At 39.1% G+C, this 20,545-nt stretch overlaps 4 protein-coding genes across 5 annotated transcripts in view; 3 read left to right on the top strand and 1 right to left on the bottom strand.

Moving 5' to 3' along the window:
* The window catches only part of LOC117785848, a 49,557-nt gene extending 42,258 nt beyond the window's left edge, over positions 1–7,299 (top strand). Inside the window, exons 5-8 of the mRNA XM_034624101.1 lie at positions 4,841–5,003; positions 5,106–5,356; positions 5,815–6,018; positions 6,087–7,299. Of these exons, the coding sequence (XP_034479992.1) occupies positions 4,841–5,003; positions 5,106–5,356; positions 5,815–6,018; positions 6,087–6,344 (876 nt within the window). The 3' untranslated portion in view covers positions 6,345–7,299. The remainder of the gene's footprint in view (positions 1–4,840; positions 5,004–5,105; positions 5,357–5,814; positions 6,019–6,086) is intronic.
* Positions 7,300–7,473: 174 nt separating this feature from the next.
* Positions 7,474–8,694, top strand: LOC117783387 (CDK-activating kinase assembly factor MAT1). The gene has a single exon (XM_034620774.1). It carries the CDS (start codon positions 7,573–7,575, stop codon positions 8,533–8,535), a length of 963 nt encoding a protein of 320 aa, XP_034476665.1. The 5' UTR covers positions 7,474–7,572; the 3' UTR covers positions 8,536–8,694.
* Positions 8,695–9,044: 350 nt separating this feature from the next.
* LOC117783116 (ubiquitin-conjugating enzyme E2 W) lies at positions 9,045–18,307 on the bottom strand. Of its 2 annotated transcripts, none has more exons than XM_034620326.1 (5): positions 18,119–18,307; positions 11,087–11,178; positions 10,823–10,925; positions 10,525–10,756; positions 9,045–10,435 (listed from the first exon to the last, which is right to left on the bottom strand). In XM_034620326.1, the coding sequence occupies exons 1-5, from the start codon at positions 18,140–18,142 to the stop codon at positions 10,422–10,424; spliced, it is 465 nt and encodes a 154-aa protein (XP_034476217.1). In that variant the 5' UTR covers positions 18,143–18,307; the 3' UTR covers positions 9,045–10,421. The 2 variants fall into 2 exon arrangements, with proteins under 2 accessions (XP_034476217.1, XP_034476215.1); XM_034620324.1 differs by lacking the exon at positions 18,119–18,307 and adding an exon at positions 12,120–12,650.
* A 747-nt stretch (positions 18,308–19,054) lies between these two features.
* On the top strand, positions 19,055–20,463 carry LOC117783255 (D-aspartate oxidase). The gene is made up of 4 exons (XM_034620551.1): positions 19,055–19,273; positions 19,433–19,556; positions 19,628–19,773; positions 19,833–20,463. Exons 1-4 carry the CDS (start codon positions 19,086–19,088, stop codon positions 20,380–20,382), a joined length of 1,008 nt encoding a protein of 335 aa, XP_034476442.1. The 5' UTR covers positions 19,055–19,085; the 3' UTR covers positions 20,383–20,463.
* Positions 20,464–20,545: the final 82 nt, after the last annotated feature.

Here is a 20,545-nt window from a genome sequence, read left to right as displayed (position 1 = left end):
GCGAAAATTCATTTCAACCATTTTCATGACATGACATTTTCCGTTGAATGGCGTTTGAGTTTTTCTTCATTTCTCCTACTTGTTTGTTGTTGTTTATCTTTAGATACATTCAATGCATTTTAAACGATGATCTCACAAGTTGTTGTCTGTTGTCAGTTGCTTTAAATGCTGCTGCCCGCATTCGACATGCGCCATGTGACATGTGCACTGTTTTGTTTTATCACAAAAACAACACACTCACACACGCCCAGGGGGAGTGTATGTGAGTACATTGTATTGTTTTTGTTATGGCTTTCTCGCTTTCAATCAGAGGTTTTACAACAATTGCAACGTTGACAACGACAACAACGATAACAGCAACAACAGCAGCAGCGACAACTAAGCGGATTCTATCTAATATCCTGCTAGAGAACAATGTTGCCCGACAGTTGTAGTCATAGTCCTAGTCCCAGTCCGTAGTCCCTGTTGTGCCTGTCGCTTATTGGATTGACTTAAAGCCGCCAAAGGCATATAGTAGTGTATGAGTAGGACAGAGGGAGTAAGAAGGGGGTGGAGGAAGGAAATAGGGTAGACATGGAAAAGAGAGGCGAGTGTTAAGGAAGGAAAAAGGGTAGAAAATAGGGAAATGGATTAGGAAAGTGAAATGGAGTAGGAAGAAGTCAAGAGAGAGCAGGAAGTAGGTGTAAGAAAATAGAAGGGTACAAGTCAATAGTAGCAGTCAATAGTAGGGGGAGTAGGCGTGGGAATAAATAATAGGAGTAAAAGAGATCAAGGGTAAGTAGCAGAAATAAAGTCAGAGAGAGAGAGAGTAGCAGAAGAAAGTAGAAGAGAATACGAGTTGTAGTAAATATGAATTTCGATTAATAGGGATAAAAAGAGAAATAGTAAGAGCAGTAAAATGAATAGTAGTATTTATAGAAGTAGTAGTGGGCTTTTGCGAGGGTAAGAAGAACAAAAAGACGATGAGGGAGAAGTACGAGTTCGAGTATTTGGGAGATAGAGAAATAGTTCAAATTCTAATAGAAGTATAAATAGAAGTAGGACTAAACGGAATATAAGTTGGAGTTTATGTGAAAATAGGATTATATCTTGACAAGTGTACTTTTGCCGTAAGATCTCTTAGCTCTCTCCTCACCTCAAACCGACTAACATTAAAATGGATTAATCAAACTCGAATCACTTGCAAATCGCATTAATTGAATCAAACTGCCACATTTTTAATGCGCATTAAAACTTTATGAGTAGCAGAGAGACTGAGAGATAGAGAGAGAGAGAGAGAGAGAGAGAGAGAGAGCAAAGACGTAAGCGCAAGCGACAACGACGTAACATAAGGACAACGTTAACGTAATGATTGCCATAAATTTGCATTTATAGCGCGTTGACGAAGTAATTCATTTAGTGGTCATAGAACAAGGACACACCAAATTGAAGATGGGGCTAGAAGGTGCTATTGATGCAGGATGCGGAAAACGGGATGTTGGATGTTGGATACTAGTTGAAGCTGCCTCCTGTCATCCTGTCAGGCAGCGAGAGGCGAGTGAGTTGACTATTAATTAAAGTGTCGTTGCTAATGAGTTAGATTAAAGCGCACAGAATGCAGGACACGCGGACAGAGGACAGCAGGACACAGAGCAACTATAGCTGATCCCTTTGCGAGTGTATCTGTATGTGTGCGTGTGTGCGCGTAATTGGCTGCAGGATAATATCGGCTCAAGGCTGACACACATACGCGTCTGTGTGTGTGTGTGTGCGCGCGAAATTGGCCTGGCATTCATTATGCTTTTTATGCACGACAGACGACAAGGTCCTTTAATACCTGGCCGGTTTAATGTCCTGCAATTACCAGCAGCAACAGCGTTTTCCAGACAAGTTGCGATTTGACTCGTTAACTGCGGCCAAATTGCCCCTGAAAGTATGCTAGAATCAATTTGTTTATGATTGCGGCTAATTTCTACTTTTATTTTCCCTTTTTTTATACTTTTTTTTACATCGCACTGGCAATTAAACTTTATAGATGACATTGATTGCAAGTCTGAAGAAATGCAGAAAGAGAACGAAGATGAGGAAGTGAGAGTATAGAGTATAACATCAAAAAAGGAAGCTTTAAATGAAGCTTGTAAATAAAATTTATTTAATAAAATTTAATACAGTTCAGTTCTCTTAATATTTTAATTAACTAACAATATCAATGCTCTCTAATGTAATTTTAAATTTGTTTTAAATAGAAAGTCTTTAGCTAAAAGTAAAGCTTTAATGTGCTTCTAAATTTAAAACAAGTAGGAATGTTGCGGTTATTTATTTTAAATTAATATGTCCATTATTTGTTAGATACTATTAAGTGACTTTGAAGGCCAATACCATTGACACTTTAGGCCTTTTTCAGTTGGTCTATGGCAATAAATGGCATACGAGAATATATTAAATTGTTGTTCTTGCTCACGTTGTGGCGCAAATGGGATGAAAGCGTTAACAAATGTTGTTTTATTGCTAACAATGTCGTGTGTCATAAAATGGCATCAAAACAGACGCGCAAACAGCAACAGTGCTAAACAGTGCTAGGAAGGGGTGTGGAGAAGAGGGAGGGGAACGCGAGTTGGCGCTTAAATAAAGCACATATATCAGCATTTCAGAGTCACACACTCACGCACATACAAACACACATACACACACACAGACGGAACAAGTTGTGCCGTCTGCTGCGTTTGAAACTGATAAAAAATGTTTCAGCATGTAAATGGCAACTTTGTCAATTTTTATTTGTTTATTTCGTTTGCAGCTCTCTTCTGACTCTACCTCCCCTCCCCTTGCTCTTTCTCTCGCTGTCTCTTTCTATGATACTCCCTCTCACTCTACGGATGCCATTTTATAGATATTGTAAGCACTTTCAGTCTTCTTTTTTTCCTGCCTGTGCCGTAAAGTGCTTTATGTGCCACAGCCGGAAATTTACCAAGTGCCGTTATTAATACTAATATTTTCATACATTTCTGTGTGTCTGTGTGTGTGTGCGTTGTGGCATTTTGGTTTTTAATGGCCCACACAATCGAGCTCTTAAAAACGTTAAAAACGGAAAACTGTACACATGACGAAAGGTTGCCAAGAAGGCCAACATTTTTTGTAAATTAATATAATACAATTTGACTTTTGTGTCAGTGTGTGTGTGTGTCAGTGTGACCCCAAATGTGACACATTTTATTTGACTAGAATGTGGTAACTTATATACAACCAATTAAACCTTTATTTGACAAACAAAGAGAGAAGAGCTCTCTTAAATTTGGCAATTTGCTTTTAATTAAAGCACAAGTAATTTACGTAATGTTTCTTAACTGCTTGATTGTGTGTATAATTTGGAGGACGGAAATGCAGCTGCTCTCGGCCACAGGCCACTAAATTGTGGCAACAGCTGTTGCTGCCTCAGCCTGCATATTCATTTCATTTCAGTAAGCTTTGTGCAGCTTATGCCACAACTGTGGCTGCGGCTGCGCTGCAGCTGTTGTTGCTGCTGTGGCAGCGACTATGACCATGCAACATGGCGTGACTCTGACTGATGGCCAGGTAAGCTCGTTGCAAGCGTCAAGCTGCCGGCGGATTAAGTTAAATATATGCCGCAAACGGGATTTCAAGTTGATGGACGCGATTAAAAATATGATGCTGCAAACGCAAATTGCAGGCGGCTTTCGTAAATCTGCCGTTTTGTCTGCATAATGAGAAAAATGTCAATGCGGAAAATCCAAAACGAAAATAGCAAATTTTTCCTCCTTCCACATATTCTCTCGTCACATTTAATATTAACACATTTGCATAGTGCGTGCGGCAATATTTAATCGCTGTTACAATTATAGTTTTAATTATTTAAAGCACTCTGCAAATTGCATGCTGACAGAAGCTGCACTCGCTGGCAAAAGCTGCTTAGCAGCAAGTTTTTTTTTATTTTATTATTATTATTTTTGCGTATTAAGAATTATTTTTTATACTATTTTTTGACTGGATAAAACTTTTAATGCCTGGCCAAAAAAAGTATGCTACAGTTTGCAACGGCTTTAATTCATTAAGTTCAATATAGCTTAACGTTTGGCATACCCTGTAAATAGTTACGCAGTATGGCGTGCTGCATTCTAAAAAAAATAAAATATAATGCTTGCTCTATGATTTCTACAGAATATCTAAAATGGTTGCTTCCGTGCAGCATGTGGCAGCTTTTCCGTTTACGTTTCCGTTAGCAATTTCATTACTTTAATGCGCAGAAGGCCGAGCAAATATCGGACACGGCAGGCCGGGCTAAAAGTTTTTAAATCTTTATTTATACAGCTTCCGCAGAGCATTTTGTCGCTTTGCTGCAAACTTTGTGGTTGTCGCTGTGTGTGTGTAGGGGGTGTGTAAGAGTGTGTGTGTGTGTGTGTGGTGGGGTGCTTAAAAATGAAATAATTTTGACAGCCACACTTTTGTGGCTGCCGTTGCTGCTGCTGTCAATGCAAAAAGCAGGCAAAACAGCATTTACAAAATGCCTTGACAAAAGTTTTGCCCAAGGGTCGGCAGCAGAGGCAAGTGACAAGTTGAGTGTGGCAGGGTGTCAGGGTGGCAGGGTGTCAGGGTGGCAACCTACTATCGCTTGCCATGGCGAGCTAATGGAATTGAGAGGCAAGCCAAGCACAACACAGGCTCAAAGCGGATTATGTGCCACAACTTGCCAAATTGTTTAGTTTTACGTCGACAACAACAATTGAAAGTTTCGCATCCTTTTCTCCTTTCCCATCTCCCCTCTCTGCTCTCTTGCCAAACACTTTCCCTGCCTCTTTTTAGCATAGCCAGCATATTAACTCGTATTTCTTTGTTTAATTTGCAGTGTATGCGCGCCTACGTGGAGTTTGAGATAACCGAAGGAGCCTACGAGATTTCCTGCCCGGATGCCAAGTGTCCGGCTCAGGGCGCCATCTCGTTGCCCGAAATTGCGAACCTAACCACAACGAATCTGCTGAAAAAGCACCATCGTTATCGCTTGAATCGAGGTACGTGCTCCATGACTTAATCTCTTTTTCTCTCTCTCTCTCTCGCTCTCTTTCTCTGTTGCTAATCGAATCACATTTATCATAATCTTTTGTTTATTAAAGAAATCGAATTGGACAAGACGCGCACCTGGTGTCCACGTGCGGGCTGCGAGACAATTTGCATGGTGGGTGGTGGTGCTACAGTCACTGCTCCACTTGGAACAACTGGTGGTAGTGCCATCTGCCAAATGGATGAATCGCCATCGACATCACAGAGCTACACGCCCCAACAGGATGGTGTGACACCCGTGCTCTCCATTTCCGTGCATTGTCCCTCCTGCAAGGATGAGTTCTGTGCGCTCTGCAAGAAGGCGGTGAGTCTGAGAATATGATAACCTTATAGACTGAGAATATGATAACCTTATAGACGCCTGTATTCAATGTTCGACTGAGACAATATTAATCTAATATAATTATAATACAGTAGTCTGTCAAATTTTGAGCAAAGTTGGGCAGTATAAATGAGACTACACCTAATAGACAATTATCGATGTGAAATACATAATTATAATCCATAATATTGGTAGAAATATCTTAATAAAGCTTTTCAAATTTAAGTTTGATTTTCCACCAGACTTGTAACAAGTTTCATCAAGATAGCTCCAAATTGAGATACTAGTTTTTCTAGAAACAAATGGGCAAATAAATGAACTAGTCTATATCGACCCAGCTCTTTTGCCTTATAAAAAATACATACACTCATATAATGCGCTACACATTTATAAATAGTTAAAGTTGAGCTGACAATTGATTATTCTCTTGACTTTTGCAGTATCATCCGAACATAAGCTGCGAGGAATTTGGACGACGTTTGATTGCCGATGGACAGGATGATATTGGCATACCATTCGATAATGAGCTCATCAAATGCTGCCCCATGTGCGCGGTGCCCATTGAGAAGGACGAGGGCTGCGCCCAGATGATGTGCAAGCGTTGCAAGCACGTCTTTTGCTGGTACTGCCTGGCCAGTCTCGATGTGAGTTTGTTCTCCACTTGCAACTTAAGGCTTCTGACTTAATTCCCTCTTCTCTTTTTATGGCACAGGATGACTTTCTGCTGCGGCATTATGACAAGGGGCCGTGCAAGAATAAATTGGGTCATTCGCGTGCCTCCGTTGTGTGGCATCGCGCTCAAGTTATTGGCATATTTGCTGGCTTTGGCATTTTATTGCTGGTGGCATCACCGTTGCTGTTGCTGGCGGCGCCGTGCATTATTTGCTGCAAGTGTCGCGGTTGCAGCGGCTCCAAGATTGACGAGGTCGATGCTGAGCTGGAGGAGGAGGTCACCGCGTTGCAGGGCTAGCTCGATAACCGATTTTAATTTCTGTAATAACTCCAACCAACCCCTAACATCCTCAATACCTTTCCACCCACCCCTTATAGCTATTTTTAATGACCCTCTGACGAGTTATTCGAAATGTTTATTTTAATTTTTTGCTTTGGTGGCAACTATTGTTAATGACGAACCGTTTAAATTGATTATTTTAATTGTATGCATTGTATAGTATGTGTTAACTAAATTGTGATATTTACAGTGATTCGATTTACAATTGAATCGAAAATTTGTTGAACCTATACAGAGAAAAAAGCGCGCCTTTGATTCTTCTTTAGGTTTTTTGTGTCGATTTCTTTTACATACAAACGTACATAACTAAAATATGTATCCGTATTTGTATCTGTATCTGTATATGTAAATCTATGTGTATTGTTTACGTTATTTTTTTCCATTCAACAAGTTTGTATAAATTATGTAAGCCCAAGCAACATGTTAGCCCGTAAGTTAGCCTAAATTTACTAGCCCACTCTAGCATTTTAAGTACATATATCTCTCATAATTCAAAATGTGCTGCTTTAATATCAAAACACACACACTCACGACCTTTTCCTGAAGTATTACGAAATACAATTGCTACTTACTAACAAATCCAAGTAATCAGCGGTTAAATTGTTAATTAATTTCAAATGTTTGTGCAACTGCTTGGAAATGCTTTTAACTACTTATATACACAAATTCACACACACACACACATACTCACAAACAATATGTACGCAATTATAACAAGAATAAATAAAACTTAATGCTGAAAACAAATGTACGTACGTCTAAGAAAAGGTTTTGATCGATGTAAATTATTTAAATATTTAATGCATATAATCATATAAAAATATATATTAATGTGCGTGTATATTAAAAAACCATATTTAAATTCTATTCTTAATGTGAAAATTAACGCGAATGCTGTTTGAAATAAAATGTTTAAAAAAGAAAATCAGTTGTATGATATTTGAAAAGCCCGCTCAAGCTACCGAAATGCTTCATTGCAAATATCGATATGCTGAAAATGTTAAAGATTAGGGCTACCGCACATTCAGTGTTGTATACCAACCGCAGCACTTATCGATTATCGATATATTCAGGCTGATTTTTGCATGTGCCATTTTGAGTAAAGCGAATCTTTTTTGTTTTCTGTCGGCATTTTAATTGCTTGACTGTTAAAATTTAATATATTGTTTGTTTATAGAGCGGTGCGATGGAGGAGCAGGCTTGCCCGCGGTGCAAGACCACCAAATACCGCAATCCCTCGCTCAAGTTGATGGTCAACGTATGCGGCCACACACTATGCGAATCATGCGTGGACATGCTCTTCCTCAAGGGATCTGGCGCCTGTCCGGAGTGCATGGTGCCGTTACGGCGCAACAACTTTCGAGTGCAGCTCTTTGAGGATCCGATGGTGGAGAAGGAGGTGGACATACGACGTCGCATACTGCGGGACTATAATAAACGGGAGGAGGACTTTGCCTCGCTGGAGGAATACAACGATTACCTAGAGGAGATTGAGGACATTGTGTACAATCTATGCAACAACATTGAAATCATCGAGACCAACAAACGCATCGAAGCCTACAAGCGGGACAATCGTGAGGTAATTCAACGCAACAAGACGCGTGTCGGACGGGACGAGTACGCGCTGGAGGAGATGCTGGAGCTGGAACGAGCGCAAGAGAATTCGCGCAAGAAGGAGCTGGAGGAGCTAGAGACCGAGCACAAGAAGAAGAAGGCACGGGACAAGCAGGCGCTCATCGAGGAGCTCATGTACAGTGGCAAAGACGCTGTCCAAATTGTCAGCGAGTTCGCCGAGAAGGCGGAGAAACAGCGCGAGGAGGAGAAGCAGCTACCGCCACCGAAACCCGCCAACGAGTTCTCTACAGGCATCAAGTTTGGCCAGACGGCCGATCCATCTCTGCTGCCTGTGCCCAAATCAGATGAAGGACCCCTGTTTATCTACGAACCGCTGAATCCCTACACCGAAGGACCCACGCCACCGCCAGCCAGCGACGTCGAGTCCATGGGTTACATCGCACACATACGCTCCGAGACGCCACAAGAGAACGCCGGCGGCTTCACTTCAACACTGGCCTGTCAGCGTGCCCTCCAGGAGGCGCTGCAGTGCCTCTACTTTACGCCCACCACGGGCATCGGTGTGGGTCTATAGTTGGAAACTATCAAACTTTAAAGAGCACAGCACGCTTAATAACTTTTGTTGAACAATTGTGTCTCCTACATAAATGCATTAATTATATCCATATTCTGTAACTCTATATTTATACAATAACTAAGACTAAATCATAAATATAAGGAATGTTTAAAAAGACCTAAGGGAAAAGAAATTATGATAAAAATGACATTTCTTATAGAAATCGGTTAAAATAATGAGGGGTAAGAAAAATTGGATAATAAATGGCTGATGGTCAAAAAAATTTAATATTCTGAGTGAACAAAATTGAAATGCAGAAATAATTTAGAAGCCAAATCACGATTAAAATGACACTCCGTGTTAAAATCGTTTGAGTTTTGACGAAGTTATGAGAGTTCAAATCTTTCTTTTTCAGGTTTGTTCCCTGATAATCAAGCTGTCGATTTTATTTAGTTTGTATTTTAACATTAGTAGTCTCGTCACTTCTTAATCCCCTCCCCATCGATCAAAAAAAGGAACACGGGTTCTTTCACATGATTACAGACTTGCGTTTGTTTTATTAAATACTTGTTTTAACAGTAATTTTCATAGGCGTAGATAGTACATATGCTAAGTATAGTCGCAGACAGTTACACATAGATATAGATACAGGTATATATATATATATATATATGATATTTTTATACATAGTATTAAACATAAATATTTTTGCGAGTAACTCGCCACATTTCATATTCTAGTTGCACGGTAAGAGGTAAATATGTTTGCGAACGTGCCACATGAGAGATTTGCTTGGCCACATTTGGATTTTCGTTTTTTGCCAAATATAATAACAAGTTTGTGTTTGAATTTTAATCAATGGATGATGGATTATATGATGTTTACAGTGCGAAATGTGATGATTGAATGGCCGAGAAATTACAGAATTTGCATGATGTGGACGACTCTTAATATATTATAACAAATAAAATAGTACATATACAATTATGAATACATTTCAAATGTTTTCGACTAACGTTGCGTGATGCAAGTTGCGCTTGAGTCTCGTTTATCAATTGGAAACCCAAGGCCATGCTTTATACAAACATTTATACATACATATATATATATATAAATTAAAAGTTACAATTAAATTGGATTTGTTTATGGTTAATTGCTCCAGGTCAGCGTGCAGCATGTTGACTTGGAATGTTGCTGCCACAGCCTGGTAGCAACATCAAAAAGGACATCTGATTGTTTGCTTTTCACATTACACAGAGTAGGCTTAATTCTTAAGTTATCCATAACATTTAATTTAGACGCTAATTTCGGGCTTACATTCTAATTTAAAATGTTAACATTTAATTATATTGTTTTGTGGTTTTATACAGTTGTTGTTTATAGATTTTTGTTGCTCGCGCCGGTGTTGTTGTTTTTTTCTTGTTTGTTGATTGTTTGCCATTTGCTTAGTATAAATTGAATATATTTATAGTTGTCTATATATTTGTATATAATGTTTAACTATTTTACTGTTTAACCAGCGACATTTTGCCTTTTGCTCTCTGTGCACTGTGGCTGAGTTTGTGTGTATGTGTGTGTAAGTTGTGTGTATGTAGCTTAAAAAGTAACAACGATTTCTTTAACTGTCACAGCTAATTTACACCTAAAGTGTTTAGGCCTTAAATAGTTTTCAAGTTGTTGTTTCAAATAATTAGTGGGTTGGCTTGACGCTGACGTTGTTGATTGTTTTAGTTGTAGTTATTGCTTGTTGTTGTTGTTGTTAAGATCGCTATAAGGCGTTGTCCTTGCCGGCGAGCAACAAATTGCCATATGGTTTGTTGATGTTGTAGTTGTTGGTGGTGGTTGTGGTGTTGTTGTAAGCGCAACACAAGCAAGCAGGCAGTAGTCATAAATTGCAACGCTAACTAAACAGAATCATCTGCAATAAGCAAATAAACAAAAAGCGAGAGAGGGAGAGAAAGAGAGGGAGTAAGTTTTTGAGCAGATGTGAATATCACGTATACGTACCGTGATACCACCATTTAGTCTTTTTGGGATTCTTGTTGCAGGTCTTCACGTAGAGTGTATTGTCCGGCGGCCGTTTCTTCTCGCGACAACTGCTCAACATGGAGGCTATGCTAAGGCACACCGATTGCACCGACAGCGCCGGCGACCAATCCTCGGTCAATATGGATAGGCAGATATGGCCATTGCTATAGACATGCGGATGCACGGGAATATTGCTGCCAATGAACGTTACCTAAACAACGAACGATCGTATGATAATATGAATTATCTCTATTAAGACTCTTATCAGCGTACTCACCTCTGGTGAATCAAAGGGATATTTGTTGTTGAATTTGAACAGCAATTGAAAGTCTTCGCCCTCGTAGAGTGTGCCCTCGAAACCTTTAATATTTATTTTCCATCTGTAATTAAAAGCAGCATTAACACAAAAGTAAACAATTAAAAGCTGCTAAATTAAGCTAAACGAGTTTCGCGCACTTGGCCCAGTTGCGGGCATGTGGCAAATGTGGCACACAGAGAGAAATAGAGAGATATATATATATGTACGTGTATATACACTTACTCGGATAAATTTTGTTGTACGCTTTCGGTGTCAACAGTCACGCCCGGTGGCGGCTCCTTGATCAGGGACATAAGCTCTTTGTGCAGGCGACGCTGTAAGTACACAAGGGAAAAGGTGGGGCAATTAGCCACAATTTCAAAGTTATACATTGTTATACATCTTATCTAACTGGAAATGCAACTCAATTTGAAATGCACCTATTTTGGTTTGTTATTCTTTCTTTTTTTTATTTTCCTACTTAGATCGCGTGTTTCGCTGACTTCTCTATGTAATCGTTACTTACTTTTCACATATACTCTATACTCTATATACTCTTTTTATCGCCTACACATTTCCTTTGAGCTTACAAACGTCAATCTCTATATAGTATATGGTTTACGATAGGGGCAGACATTGTATAGATTAGATAAAACACTTCGTGCAATGCTCTGTTGATTGTTTTGTTATTTCTTTTTGCTATTTATCAGCCAGCCATAAATATATTTATACAACTCTATATAGAGTACACACAAATACTGTTATAAGCCATAATTTTATCAGTTTGTTCGATAAGCGCCAAAAACAAGTAGAACTTCAGTTTTTGCCGTGTCGCAAAAAGATTAATTTAAAAAATCACAAGACAAGGCATACTTAAAGCGCCCTTAATGAATTGTGTTTCAAGTTGAATGATAAAGTTAAACTACCCTACCTTAGCTATTTTAATTGGTATATTTAGGGCAGCAGACTCATGCTTTTTTCCGGAAAGTACAAACTTAATGACGCAATTTGTTAATTTTCAAACAGAATTATATATATACGGATCAGAAATATATATGAGATATATTTACAACCGTGAACGAGTCTTAGTTATAAGTACTCGAGATATGTCAGCTGCGTTAAAAGTCTTATAAAATGTGTTAATACTACAATAAGGCGATAAGTATCAGTTCATATAGATATGGCTTGTCATTATCGTCAAGGCCAAGTTGTCGCCACACAGTTCACAGTTCAATTAGCTATATATAAGATATAGGAATACTATTTATATACTTGCCTCCCATCGCGTATTGTCAAGCAGCAGCGACTTGCCACATTTTGAGACCGGCGGAGTTTTTGGCTCTTTCGGTTCGGTTATTATTTCCGATTTGGGCATTTTATCTTTGCTTTTCTTGAATAATTTCAACATTTTGTCACGTCTATTAAGAAGCTACGCACGATATAATTGATATTTGTTGTATGTATTCACTTTTCAGTTGTTATTATTTTTATTGAAATTTTAAATGTTGCTTACAATACCAAGCAACGTTTGCTGAGTTCTGTTCTAAACTAAATTTCACAGATTATTGTTTCTAGTCTGTTTCATATCCGTCAACAGAGCTTACTATGTTGAGATACTTTTGCCCAGGGTACATCACAAAATGTTAACGCACTCAACTAGACACATTTCATTTATTTTTTGGCCAAACTAACAAAGCCAAATGGCGATGTGAAACACGAATGCGAATCCGATTGCGAATGCGAGAATACGAGACGAATGTAAACAGCCAAATGCCTCAACGTTCGGCCAACGACTGTGGCAAAAACGTCGAGAAATTTGCTCGAATACCCCTTTAACCCAACGCTGCCCCAACCCAAGAAACCGCTCGAGACGAGGCGACGACGACAGCGACGACGACGCCGACGGCTGCGACGGAGTCTTCGTCATCGTCGACAATGTTAACGTGCCTTCGTCTGCGTAGTGTATTTTTATATACCCTAACCAGGGCCTTTTTTCTTTTATAAAGAGAATGAGCAACACATATAATAATAAATAAATGTAATCGAAATATGATGAAATAACACATATTTATGTCTAAATATATAATACAATATAACAAAGATCTGATCGAGTATTATTATACTTCCAAGTTTTATAAGAAATTTCAAGAATATTTTCGAGAGCGTATTCAAAAGTCAGCATTTTTAGATTGTATTTTCAGTTTATTCCATGGGGAACATTTTATACCTGATAAGCCTTCGAAAAGGGAATGCATATAAAATACAAAACGGTTTTCATAAATACTGTAAATTTCAGCTCAAAACCTAGAATCGATTTATGACTTTAAAAAATTCATATAAATTTAGTTTCTCTCTTGAAAATAAAATATATATTTTAGGAAAGGGTATTCCCATGTTGACGCTGCACTGTTGTCTGAGCTCTCTTGTTTCTTTTTCGCATTATCAGTTACACTATCAAAATAGGCATTTTATGTAGCCTGCGAGAGGACTGGAAAACTCGTTTATGCATACATATTTATAAAGCCAGATATAGATATGTAGCATATATATGTAAGCTATATATGGGCTCTACCTGTGCAGCTTCTGCAGTTAAGATGATGAAACACTTGCCCCACTTGCCCTTTATTCCCAACGTTGGCTTTCCCGCAGCGGCAGCGTGGCAATTGGCACGCTCGTTCCGCCTGATAAGAGCAGCTGATAAGATAACGAATCGAATGTGGAATATGCACATGTACTTTTGTAAACAGGTCATAAAACGAAAAGTGGCCCAAAAACAATGCGAGTTTATTTGCAAATTAAGGCTAAAAGCAAAACAACCAGTGTAATTAACTGGGCCATAAATGATTAACCACAGTCATCGACATCGACATCTACGTAGACTTTGACTCTCAACGTCAATTGTAAAAGTGCATTTTAAATTTCAATTGCAAACAAAAGCAATAGCATTTGATGATTTGATGAAACTGCAGCCAAACTGGCAATTGAAATTGAAAACGTGCAAAAATAAATAAAAGTCAATCAACAGTTGAGTCGATGAATCGATGATTAATTAAATACAACTATATGGGGTAATTGGAACCGTTGAGATCTGCTCATTTAGCAGCTGTTTGAACTTTGGAAAACTAGAAAACGAAAAGCAGCATACAATTATTGTATTGAATTAGCTTATTCTTTTCTTAAATTTGAAAATACATATATTATAAACAATTCAGTACATTTCTTCTGCAGATTCCTTAGCTAAAAGGTCTTAACTGCTGCTTTGTTTACTTCGCCCTCTTTTCTGCTCTGCCCTCTTTTCTACCACCCCAATTCGATTGATGTGAGAAGACGCGTTGCCAGTCTAAAGATAGATTAGTATATATTCTAATTTTCAAATGTCTGCCGTTTGTTGTCAAGCGCCAAGTGGATATCCCCCGCTGAGAAAACTATAAAAAGCATCTTCTAAATGTAACTCGACTTTAAGTCATCCTATAAATTCTAAAATAATTAAATTGTTTTTAATGTAAACTTTTACTTTATCTCAAGTATTCAAAAAGTATTACTCACTTCTTTGTGATTACCATACTCTTAAAATTTTCGGCTAAAAAAAGTTTAGTACTATTTCTTTTTTGACACCCATAAAATAAACAAATACAACAAAACAGCATCATGTGGCATTTAAAAACTTGAAGAATACAACATAAATAAATTAAAGAGCAAACAAAAAGAAAGATAAACAATTCGACTCGCAATTTCTTGATTTTGCGTTTTATTTTTCAATCGTTTATTCTTAAGAATTTAGTGAGAGTAAACAAAAAGATATAATACATAGATAAAATCAAAAGGCTGATAAACTTGAAAAAGGCAACAACAGCTGATAAAGATGATGAGTGGGTGTTCCGAGTGGGCAGTGGCCAAATGATTTGGCTGCTGGTGTGAAGGTCGTTTGGACCATAAAAAGTACACAAAAAAGACAGCAAAAGAGCCACAGAAACAGCGATAGAGATGGCAATAGAAAGGCAGATAGAGACAGAAATGTAGACAGGTGTGACGAAAGCTGTGAGTATGTGTAGTTCTGAGTCATGGACAGCAACAACATTTGGATGTTGTTTGCTGTTTTCATTTCTTTTCTGTTTACCTTTTTGTTTACTTGGCCAATTTGGGACCAGCCTTCAATACTGATTCACGACCCACTGGGCCCAATTATGCAACTTTCACATGCGCCAAAGCCATATAAAATGATTTCCTGATTACCGAACTCTCCCCTCTAGCCTCTTTCCTCTTCCCTCTCCCATCCCCTTCCTGCCAAGAACGCTAAGCGCATTACAAGACGAGCAAAAGAGAAACGACAAAAATGTGCAAAAATAGCAACGAGCTGTACCAGGGATACCCAAGAGAGGGCTGGGGGAAAGGTGTTGCGGCGTTGAGGAAATGTGCAGCATAACCTTAAACTTGCAATTGCTAAATCAACAAATTCGACCTTCATGTGAGGCCTGCTCCTCGTACAATCGATAAGAGTGCACATACACTATATACTATGTATTTATGTATATAGTATACACGTACATGGATGTAAACGAGGCTCTTTTGCGACGTCACTCTGACGTCAGAGATTGATAGTTAATCGGTTTCATTTTGGGGCGCTGACTGTCGCATTGTATAAATAAACCAAAAACCTGATGCGCCTGTTTTATAAAAAGCCATTTCAAGCCCCGAAAACTGGAGTGGAAGGGGATAGAGTGAAAAAGAGAGAGAGAGAGAGGTAGGGCGTGTATCACGTACTTGTCATGTGATACAGCTCATCTTTCAGCCCATTGATTCTTCATAAGCAATCAATTCGTAATATTGTAACTGTCAAACGTTTACAATTGAAAAACTAATCGAAATCAACTGGCCGAACGTGTCCTCAATGACAGCACGTGAGTTGTGCATGGAAAATGGCAATGAAAGCCACTCAGATTACAACTATGAGGATCTACAATGCGAAAATGATCTGGCTATGACATATTTACTCAAAGTTTTTACAGGTTTTCTCAAAATATTTAATGGATTCGCTGAAAACTATCTGGCAACACTACAAGCGTGCATCAGCTTGTTAAGTTGGCTGCGCATGACTGTTTACCTAGTTAAGTTGGCTGCGCATGAGTCATGAATGAAGGTTGTAAATAGTAAATAATAGTAAAAGCTACTTCAAATGTCTGTAAGTATGTCGGCTTAATATGCTATATCATTTACGCGATTCCAGTAACAAAGACATGAGTGAAATGCGTGACTGGTGACAATTAAATTGTTATTATTATTGTAAATGACAAGCTTCTTATATGCACCGTTGCGAAATCACAGCAATTGGCGACAATGCATTTTAATTAAAATGATTAATTTGCATTTTCTTAATAAAAGTACAGTAAACAAGCGCTACGAGTGACAGCAGCTTAAGCTCAAAGACATAACTAAGCATATAGACCAGTTGAAAGGTTGATAAGAAAATTAAAATGCTTTCTCAACCAATATTTAATTGCGCATGCAAATAAAATTAAAACAAATAAATCGGCTTATCTACCAAAGGGTATATATAAGTTTTATAGCCAGGTGGGCTTGATCACGTTGCAGATAAGAAAAGATCCAGCATTTATAAATAATGTATGAGTTACCCAAATGAATTGGGTAGCATCTTTATCAAGGGAAAAGTATTAATTAAATCTGTTTCTCCATTGTCTCAATTTACCCATAAGGAAGTTATATATTGTATGATATATTACGCTTTTGTGTTGAGGGTGTGCTGTTCAGAATCGCATGAATATTTCATGACGGATCATAGACAGATCAGAAAGAAGGGAGAATTAAAATAATACTCGTAGGTAGCGATCGGAGGGAGGCTTGTGCACACTTCTGACTGCGACTCGATGCCAAAACTGCCTATATACGAGTTGAACGACAGAGTTTGCATATCAAGTATATAGAAACTGGTTCTTTTCGTATCTAAAGATATGCACATAATCAAGTACAGACTTGTTTATATAGACCGCATTGTGTATAAGGCAAAGTATCTCATGACAGGCTATAAATTTGACTTGAATCAATATTCAACTAAAAGAACAAGTGTCGAAATCAACCATATGATTCAAATAGACCCTTGTTCCATTTCGAACACATAAGTATTTATAATTCGAATTTGAGCGCGTGCCAAAATCAGTTCACACCAACAATTACATATGTATACACAAATTTATGGAAAAAGATGTGCGAAAGCGACGCGTGTGGTCGGAAATATTTATAATAAAACAGAAAACCAAACATTGATTGGCAGAGCGTGTGTCAAGACAATTAACGGTTTATCCGATTTGGTTTAGTTGGGAATGCCCCGATAATTAAATCGATAATTAAAGCTCAGCTTTTGGCACAGTGCCTGCAAATTGTGTAAACGGTATTGTATTGTTGTTGTTTGTTAGTCTGGTTTTCTTTTTTCGATATTTAGTTACACGGTTGCCGTATACGAATCCGCGCGTGTGAATCCGCGTGTCAATGAGAACTGAATGAAATCAACGGCGAAACAAAACAAAAAACCAGAGCGAATTGCAAACTTCGAACTGCGCGTACGCGCCAAGCTTTTGCGCTTGAGTGAAACACTCAGCGGGTAGAGCGGGCAGTTATAGCAGCCAATGGGCGGTTGAGTGTGTGTGTGGGGGGGAAGGGAGACAACAGATGCAGAGAACAGAAGCAGCGCAGGATCGATAGATGGCGCTGTTGTTTCAAGGCTTGTTTACGACGCGTAAACAAAAATAAATGCAAGCGCTGCAGTTCGACAGATAAATAAACAGTTTAAGGTGGCAGCATTGCAATTGGTTGCATAAACAAAAACTGCACGGGTCGATAACAGTGTGCTTGTATTTGTTTGTTTGTGTGTGGGCGTCGCAGCAGGCTCAGAGTCAGGCAGACAGGCAAGTGAAACCGACGTCGCTCAAGACCTCCAGATGAAACGGTGAAAGTGATGAAGTGTTGCAGACAAAGAAGCGACATTTAAATCTGTTATATAACCAAATTGTTCCTTATTGAGGTGATAAGTACGACTACGCAGCATCTGTGACGATAAGATGACGTTGAACCTTCGCAATGCCCACAATACAAATTCTGCCGTCAGTGACGGCAGCAGCAGCAGAGGCGGCGACGCCGACAGCGACAGCAGCAGCTGACAACAAACATTTGCACAACTGTTTTCATTTCTTTTTTCACTTTGTGATGAAACGTAATTGAATTGTTTTTGCTGCCAATTGGGAAGGATCGGGAGTAGCAACTCACCTCACTGGGCGACATTGATGACATATTCCTGTTTCTCGTATTTGGTGTCCGTTGTTTTGCACTTTGCTCGTTCTGCTTCCCCTTTTTTTGGCAGTTGCTTTCTCTGCGGCACTGTGGCACTGAATGCGGTCGCCCTTGGCCAATCCTTTAATGATGCTGTGCAATATTAATATTGTGGTGCACAATTTGGAGTAACAAATGTAAATAAGTATAAGTATGTCACATTGTCAACTATATACAAATAGAAATTTTAATATTAGACCAAAACAAAATGCTTTTATTTTACCGTACAACAACTGTGGCGTAGTGCTGGGCGAAACATCGATATGAATCATCGGCTTATCGATACTGCACAAGTGTTGGCTAATGGTCACAAATCATGAAAGCGATGAAAACATGTCAAAATAAACCACAATTAATTAATTTTTAATTCACACCGCCTACCTTCCATTTATAAAAATAAAGTTTTTCTTACTGTATAATTAATTATAAATAAATTAAAGCTGCGCGTAAAGCAAATTCTGTTGCCCGACTGCAAACAAGTGGGGCTATCTTAACCGGGACAATAAGTGTTAAGTAACATTTTATATCGATAAGAGCGAACACTTTTACATTATATTGGATCAGTTAAGTGTTGGCAAATGACCAAATAGAGCACAGCTGTTTGAAATAAACATAACGAATATTATTGAATTTTTAATAAAAAACAAGTCAAATAAAAAATGCTAAGCAGTGTATATATTAGACAATCAATTATTTTTTAATAATTTAAATCTATCAGGGACTGTCTCTAATGCAAGTGCAAATGCTGTACAGTGGTGTCCCGTAAATTGGCTTAATTGCCTGTAATCAGCAGTTGTTGCTTGATTGATATGAGACATTGATAAGCATCAAATGGACGGCGTTAAATACTCACACTGCATCGGCCGATAGCTCAGTTAGAAGTTAACCTTTAGGCAGGGCAAACATGCAGTTCGGTGTCTTGGGAAGTGGCATTATTGGTTTAACCACAGCATTGGAGCTGCAACAAGAGTTTCCAACTGCAAAGGTTTCCATTATCGCCGACCGCTTCAATGATGATACCGTTAGCTATGTGGCCGCTGGAATCTTTCGACCTGGCACCAGTTTCATGGGTCCCACACAGGAAATTACGCAGTACGTGAGCGCACAAGTTGTGAAACGATAGACAGGCTTAATACCCTGTAATCAGGCCTTCTCTAATGCGTTGCACACTTCGAGACATAATTATAGTACCCTCCGCAAAGGGTATTTATAAATTAATTTATATAATTGTCTCATTGCTTTCAATTGCAGGCAGTGGATGAGGGATGCATTCAATTACTGGGATGATCTGCGTCGCTCCAAGGAATCGGCATTGGCTGGCGTGTGTCAACTATCCGGCTATATATTCTCACGCACCACGCCCTCCATAGTGCGGGTAAGGTGACAATGTTATCAGCTAATCAAGTGATTTTCTTATCGCATTGTTTAATTGGTTCCGCTGGATAGAATCACTTCATAGAGCAGTTGCTGCCCGTTTATCGTCGTGCCACGGAGGATGAGCTGAAGTTGTGTCATGGTGGCTGGAAGTATGGCTCCTTCTTTACCACATGCCTCACAGAGAGTCGCCTGTTTCTGCCCTATGCCACCAAGAAGTAAGTTCTACTATCTGCCTTTACTTTATAGACTTGACAACTATCATATTGCTTTATAGATTCCTGGAGAATGGAGGTCAAGTGGAGCATCAGCATGTGAGCAGCTTCTTTGACGTGCCTCAGAACTTCGATGTGCTGCTCAACTGCACGGGAATGGGCGCCAAGGAGCTGTGCAATGATCAGCACTTGGTCCCAATTCGTGGGCAGGTGTTGAAGGTGCGTGCACCTTGGATTAAGACTGCCTTCTACGGCGACCTGGATACGTATGTGTTGCCCGGATTCGAGACTGTCACGATGGGTGGTTGCAGGCAGTACGACAGCTACAATACCGAGTGGTGCAAGTACGATAGCATGGCCATCAAGGAACGCTGCTATGATCTCTTGCCCAGTCTTAAGAAAGCGGAAATTGTACGGGAATGCGTGGGTCTGCGTCCGCATCGTTCGGTGGTGCGTGTGGAGCCGGAGTTGATTATAAACCCACAAGGACGTCGCCTGAAAGTGGTGCACAACTATGGACACGGTGGATATGGCGTTACCACAGCGCCTGGCACCGCCAAATACGCTGTTAAAGTGGTGCGTGATATGCTTGCTGGCAATAGTAAATTGTAGTGTAATTTTGACATTGCCATTGTTTTCATTGATTTGTTAATCTATTATTAATTAAACTGTTTATATGTGCAATCTGTTTTATGTGGAATCTTTGAACCACACAAACTTTACTATGTTGTAAATCAATCCAACTTGGGGCTGGTAATTTAGGCATAAAGATAAA

Source organism: Drosophila innubila (genome assembly GCF_004354385.1).
Source record: "Drosophila innubila isolate TH190305 chromosome 2R unlocalized genomic scaffold, UK_Dinn_1.0 1_C_2R, whole genome shotgun sequence".
NCBI classification, from domain to species: domain Eukaryota; kingdom Metazoa; phylum Arthropoda; class Insecta; order Diptera; family Drosophilidae; genus Drosophila; species Drosophila innubila.
Note: the sequence above shows the minus strand (reverse complement) of the source record. Positions and strands in the feature narration are given on the sequence as shown.

Coding starts and splice junctions, on each gene's coding strand:
- LOC117783387 (XM_034620774.1), top strand. CDS start 7,573: ATGGAGGAGCAGGCTTGCCCGCGGTGCAAGACCACCAAATACCGCAAT.
- LOC117783116 (XM_034620324.1), bottom strand. CDS start 12,251: ATGTTGAAATTATTCAAGAAAAGCAAAGATAAAATGCCCAAATCGGAA. Junction 11,179..12,119: donor TTGACAATACGCGATGGGAG/GCAAGTATATAA, acceptor GTGTACTTACAG/CGTCGCCTGCACAAAGAGCT. Junction 10,757..10,822: donor ATCCCTTTGATTCACCAGAG/GTGAGTACGCTG, acceptor TTCGTTGTTTAG/GTAACGTTCATTGGCAGCAA.
- LOC117783255 (XM_034620551.1), top strand. CDS start 19,086: ATGCAGTTCGGTGTCTTGGGAAGTGGCATTATTGGTTTAACCACAGCA. Junction 19,557..19,627: donor CCACGCCCTCCATAGTGCGG/GTAAGGTGACAA, acceptor TCCGCTGGATAG/AATCACTTCATAGAGCAGTT. Junction 19,774..19,832: donor CTGCCCTATGCCACCAAGAA/GTAAGTTCTACT, acceptor ATTGCTTTATAG/ATTCCTGGAGAATGGAGGTC.